General features: G+C 40.2%; 1 protein-coding gene across 1 annotated transcript in view; it reads right to left on the bottom strand.

The window, feature by feature from the left end:
- Window positions 1–215: 215 nt before the first annotated feature.
- The window catches only part of GABRB3 (gamma-aminobutyric acid type A receptor subunit beta3), a 279,117-nt gene continuing 273,332 nt past the window's right edge, over window positions 216–6,000 (bottom strand). The window contains exon 9 of the mRNA XM_043434472.1: window positions 216–4,760. Coding sequence (XP_043290407.1) covers window positions 4,422–4,760 — 339 coding nt within the window. The 3' untranslated portion in view covers window positions 216–4,421. The remainder of the gene's footprint in view (window positions 4,761–6,000) is intronic.

Below are 6,000 nucleotides of genomic sequence, written 5' to 3'. Positions count from 1 at the left end.
CTCTGTGTGTCTAGTTTTCTTTTGACATTCAAAATAAATTGTGAATTTTAAAAAATGTCACATGGTTCAGCTGGTCTCATACCTAGTCAGTTTTGAACTTATTCTTACTTTCAGAATAACTGAAATGGGCATGTCAACTGAAAATACCTAGAATTGAAATAACGACATTATTTCAACAATAGACAGACAAGGAAGAAAAAAAATCAGCCTTCATATTGAAGTCAGTTAGTCCTTTTTTAATAAATTTGAAGTCATTCATCAACAAGTTTCATATTGTATCTATCACTCAATTCTGCTGTTTTTTTTATGTCAAATAATACCCCCAAAATTACATCAATGTGCTTAAGCAAAATTGGATTTTAAGTGATCTTTACAATGAAATGAAGTAAACGTGGGAATTGATCATGACAGCAATTGCCTATTCCTACTAGAATAATCCTGTACTTACCTTGAACACACTCACTGACTCGTGAAGTGGAAATAAGAGACAAGAATGACAAAATTGTTTCTGGTGCTCACCCTAGGGAGAGACATGGTAAATGAGTCACTCTCCAGGAGGTCACTGTTTACCCAGGTGTTGGGAATTTCAGGAAAACATGGCACCTTTCAATGCAGTAGAAGAGGTAATAATCAATCCAAGGCACACTAGTTGTGTCCTGGGAAAATTTAATCCACCTAGGCAGTTCTTTGCCCCATAATTCCCCTGACCCATAGCTCACATAAAATGAGAGCCAGACTCTATTCCACAAGTAATAAAATATTTCACTGATCAGTTTTTTTTACATTAAAATGACCAGAAATATGACTGGTTTTCAGGTGAAAACCTAAAGTAAGAATTATGGGATTTCAAGCCAGGAGATTCAAAGTTGGACACATTGTTCTTTTTTTAGAAGACACCATTGTGGGAAAAACACCAATGGGATTCTCTACAAGAGGCTGAAAATGAACACCTACAGCTGCAGTGGGCCTGTCCCCTTAAAACCAGTCCCCACGTACTGGTATCACCTCTGAGAGGATGATCTCCTTGGTGAAAAAGTTAATTCTGTAGCTGGACGGGAAGAAGTGGTGATGTCAATGACTGAACGTGTCCAGAGTTCTGAGTGCTGGCATTAAGAACACATGGCATTAGGTACTGCATATATACATGGGACAGAACGTTATCATGACATACACCAAGGTCACTTAGAACAGAGGGAAACAAGTGGGTCACGATATAGACAATGAAACCCCTCCACAGTCCTAGGGCCAGTAGACAAGCACAACACTTGTTGTAAAGATTCCTCAGTCTTATCCATCTTTCTCTGCAGGAATTTTATGTAGTAGGGCTCTGGAATTGTCTCAAGTATATTCGAATATGGGCAATAACAAACTCTTAAAACAAGATTCTCCTATAACCTTTGAGCCCCTGTGAAGCATTTTTGGAAAGACAGGACTATTTAGAAAATTCACCTTTTATTATGTTCAGTTGTGAGAAAGAGATATCATTAGAGTCCAATTTCAACGTTTCTCTCCTTACTCAAGAGGTCTGGATGAGGGCAACAACCACCTCACATTACTTCAAGGGTCCGGGTTCAGATTCATCCACACACCACACTCACTGGCTCCAGGAACTACTGTGCAGTCATGACAGGACACCGTAACAGTCCAGAGAACCAACCTCGGCTCGCTCCTGCAGCACACAGTTCTGCTTCTTAATATTTCTCACAACTTTTAAAAATGGAGAAGCTATAAAATAATTTTATTAGAAGAGTAATTTTCTTCTAAAATGAAGTAAAGCAAACACATACTCAAGGATCTCAAAAAGTTTTTTTTTTTTTTACAGAATATATGTATGTATTTGTGTGTGTTTGTGTGTGTGTATGTGTAGTTACAAACACTATTTATAGTATAGCTATTATGTTTAACATCATTGCAGTGTCTACAAAGTTGTGGATCCCAGTCTTGGTGCCAAATGCATATAAAAAGCTCAAAAGCTATTATGACTATACCATGCAAATTTATATCCAGAAAACCTTGGGACGTAGACTGCAGCTCTTCTGAGCCCCATGGAGTCTCTGCCTTTGACAGTTGGGTACCTCAACTATGCATCAAAAATGTTTGAATCACTTTTCTCCCAAATAGAACTAATGTCACAGTTCTGAATACATAAACTGGACATTTAAATCAACCGCTGACACTTTTGTCCATGTTCATGCGTATTTTAGGGTCCCTCTTCTGCATGTGGACCTCACTCCTTGAATCACTGATACAGAAAAAGATACCTGAAGTATTGAAAGGGATAAGGTCTACACAATGTCCTTTTTTTTTGTTCTCTTTAACATGTTAACAATGATAAGGTCACTTACAAGGTTTTTCCCAATCTGTTTAACTTTTAGGATCCCCCATTATTGTCCAAGAAAAAATTGTCAGAAAAAAGCCAAGGAACAAGAAAACACTTGTCTCCAGATAAAAGTAAAACCAGCGAACAGTGGTTGGAAGAAGATACTGAAGAAAAAGATAAGAATGAAAGGGAAGAAAAGAAATAAAATTGGTCACTGCTTCTAGCGTGAGACTTTGTGGTGTGTTTGACCTGTTACAGACATGACAGATTAAAGGTCATCAGCCGCCAAAGAAAATCAAATAGTGGTCAGCTCCCGGGGATAGCCTATGGCACAAACCCCCGCAGGGGGCATGGAGCCCCTGTCTGTGGGGAAACTGAGGCCAGCTCTGAGAGTACTGGGCAAGACTCTGGTCACTGGTTTTGGATAGAACAGAGAGGGTGAGGCTATGTGGCATTTTGGGATAAAGTATCAATTTAGCAGTTCTTTCCTGAATAGTTTGCTTTTTTGTTTCTCCAAATGCTTAACTTCACTGTGACATCTATTTGCACAACTGTAGTCATTTCAGTTTATGGATGCCTGTGATAGAAATATTGTTTACAAAAAATATATCATCTCTTTTTTTTCTTTAGAAAGATCTCATCTAAATAGTAAGTTAAGGTTGCATCTATGAAACCGGTGCACCTTGTCTTGTTTCTACGAGCTTTAAAAAGTCCAAATACTGATGAGGCTGTGGGTTGGAAGGAACCAAAGGTGACTGTGTTTGTTGTCAGGTTGCTCTCCTTTGCCTCAAGAGAACGGTCGTGGGTCCCTGGGTGATGCATGGTGTGGACTGGTCGTGTTCCTGCAGCATCCTAGTTACACTAGGAGTAGTTGGATGTGCTTGTGAAACATGTCAGATACAGAAATAAAAGCATGAGGATGTTTCTTGGTTTCTGAAATTGAATAGAAGTGTTTTCACTTCAATCTTAATTCTAGAGAACAGAAAGTAGTTACATCACAGAAAAAAATAATGACATCGCATGCTGCCATGATAGCAAGCATAAGAAACAAAATCTTGGTAAATATACATATACATATGCATATTATGCAAAGATATTTGATATTAACATACAATGTTATAAGAGTGATTGATAACTTAAAAACAAGGGGGAAAATCATCCTAGGTGGTTTTACCTTAGAGTAACAAATAACCTGAGACGTCTAAGCCTTCCATTAGATACCAGGCCTAGCAATCCGTAAGAGATGTGGAGCACGTGTTCAGTGATTGAAATGTCAACTCAACGTTGCCGAAATGTGCCGCCGTGTCCCACAAGATGGGTAAGCTGGATCTACTCCAAGTGAGCAAAGAAATATACTGTACAGCAGAGTACTTACAGTGAGATGCCATCCACCCCCGATGGGCTTTCAAAAGATGGACGTGCAGACATCAACGTGGGCTCTGCCTATGCTTAAGAAACAGGTGAGCACACACCAGAGGCTCACTGCACCCACGGAACCAGTACAGAGAAAGTCTGCCCCACGAAAGCAAACCCCATCGCCAAGAAAGCCAAAAAGCCTTTGCTTAATAAACTGAAAGAGTGGGTATGAAGTGTGACTTGTTTTAAACTAGCAATACCACTGAATGAGTTTTTGAAGAATAAGTTTCTTCCTGATTTTTAAACTAAAACATCTAACTTATGATAATAAAAGACACATTTTGGGATGATATTGTGTTTCGCGCCCTCATTCTCAAGGCATAATATTTAGACAATGCTTGTCCCTTTCAATTAAAAAAGAAAAAAACTATGACTTTCTTTAATATGCATCCTGTGATTGAATTGTCCATAGCTGCAAAATGTATATATGTATGTGTATTTGTCTGACATACACATGGGTACTTACACCTGTGTGTATAAACATATACACATACATCCTCATATACACGTGTATTTTATATATATGCTGAGAAAGTTCACATATATATACAATTGCGTATGTATATATGTGTGTATCTGCGTGTGTGTGTCTGTGTGTGTGTGTGTACAGGTATAAAAACTTGACAGGCAGAGTAATATTTCACTCAGTGTTAAATGAAGTCTTTGAAAAATCAAGTACAGTCACTCAGTTAACATAGTACAGCCAGTAAACTAAGTTGAAAAGAGAAAAAGTGAATGGAAACACGATCCGGGACCATCTGTCTATGGCATTCACATCGGTTAGATCAGGGATTTTAATTTTGAGCTGTGAAGACCTCCTCCGTAGATGGGTCTTCTTGTGCGGGATGCTTCTGTCCATGTGTCGCCCATGCCCTTCCCGAGGCATGCTCTGTTTCCTGTACTGGATTCCTGAGTTGTCAAAGGATCTTGCTGAATTCCGGGCATCGCCAACGCCTCCTGCAACCTCATTCATCTCATTGTGAACCTCCAGCGATGTTAACAGAATATTTCCATGAGCATCCACCTGATTGGAAGGAAATGCACATGCTTAGACAGCGAGCATAGCATGCCAATAAACCTAACTTCCACATGCAAACCCAGGACAGACCTGTGTCATTCTCTCAGGTCACATATACGACGAGAAACTGCACATCTAGCAAACCCAGCATTTTGTGTTAGTGTAAAGTGTCATTTTGTGGGCTTAACTGCAAGTTAGAAACTTGATTTCCGTAATTTAATAAGTCTCGTAGAAAAATTAGATAAAATAAGGTGGTCCATTTCAAACTGAAATTTCACATTATGGATACAAGTCCCTATTGAAGACAAAATTAAAGCACTAATGTCTTTCAAGATGTTGACTTAGGTATTATAACCTTTTCCCACAACTATACACTTGGATAGAAACTATACTCTCCTATTCTTCTTTGGAAGTCAATTTGTCCCCTTTTTTGTCCCCCCAAATTACCATGAAGATACAAGTGAGTACTGTGATGAATGGACACTCCTGATGTCTCTGGTGGATCTCCTCACTCAATCCTGGTCCTGGCGGAAGACATCCTTTTTAACTACTATATTTAAGATAGGCTAAAGTCCCTTCTCACATTGGAGCCAAACTTTAAAAAAAAACAACATTTTATTCTGTGCTAAATATAGCTTCAGACCTTTTGTGATGGTACCACTGGTCCATTTTATTTGCTGGTCTGCCACAAAGCTTTCATGGAGCATGTCTGAGGCTGGGCCTTAAGCGGGAGGTTCAGGAAGCGAGGAGGGGAGAGAAGAAGGCCAACACTAAGAGTAGGGGCTAGTATAGGAGTGCGGGTAGGATGGTCCCAAACCCCAAAAGTGACCCAGATGCAGGCAGGGTGGTCAACCTCCAGTGGCCATCAGACTCTGGCACAGAGGCACCAAAAAAGACTCAGAGATACCTCCATCATGGTTTGAGTGAAAGTGAAAGTTGCTCAGTCCTGTCGGACTCTTTGTGACCCCATGAACTATACACTTCATGGAATCCTCCAGGCCAGAATACTGGAGTGGGTAGCCTTTCCCTTCTCCAGGGGATCTTCCCAACCCAAGGATTGAACCCAGGTCTCCTGCATTGCAGGCAGATTCTTTACCAGCTGAACCACATGGGAAGCCTAAGAATACTGGAGTGAGTAGCCTATCCCTTCTCCAGCAGACCCTCCCGACCCAGGAATCAAACCAGGGTCTCCTGCATTGCAGGTGGATTCTTTACCAACTTAGCTATCAGGGAAGCCCCAACGATA

Source organism: Cervus canadensis, chromosome 17 (assembly GCF_019320065.1).
Source record: "Cervus canadensis isolate Bull #8, Minnesota chromosome 17, ASM1932006v1, whole genome shotgun sequence".
Taxonomy (NCBI): Eukaryota; Metazoa; Chordata; class Mammalia; order Artiodactyla; family Cervidae; genus Cervus; species Cervus canadensis.
This window is presented reverse-complemented; position numbering and strand designations above follow the sequence as displayed.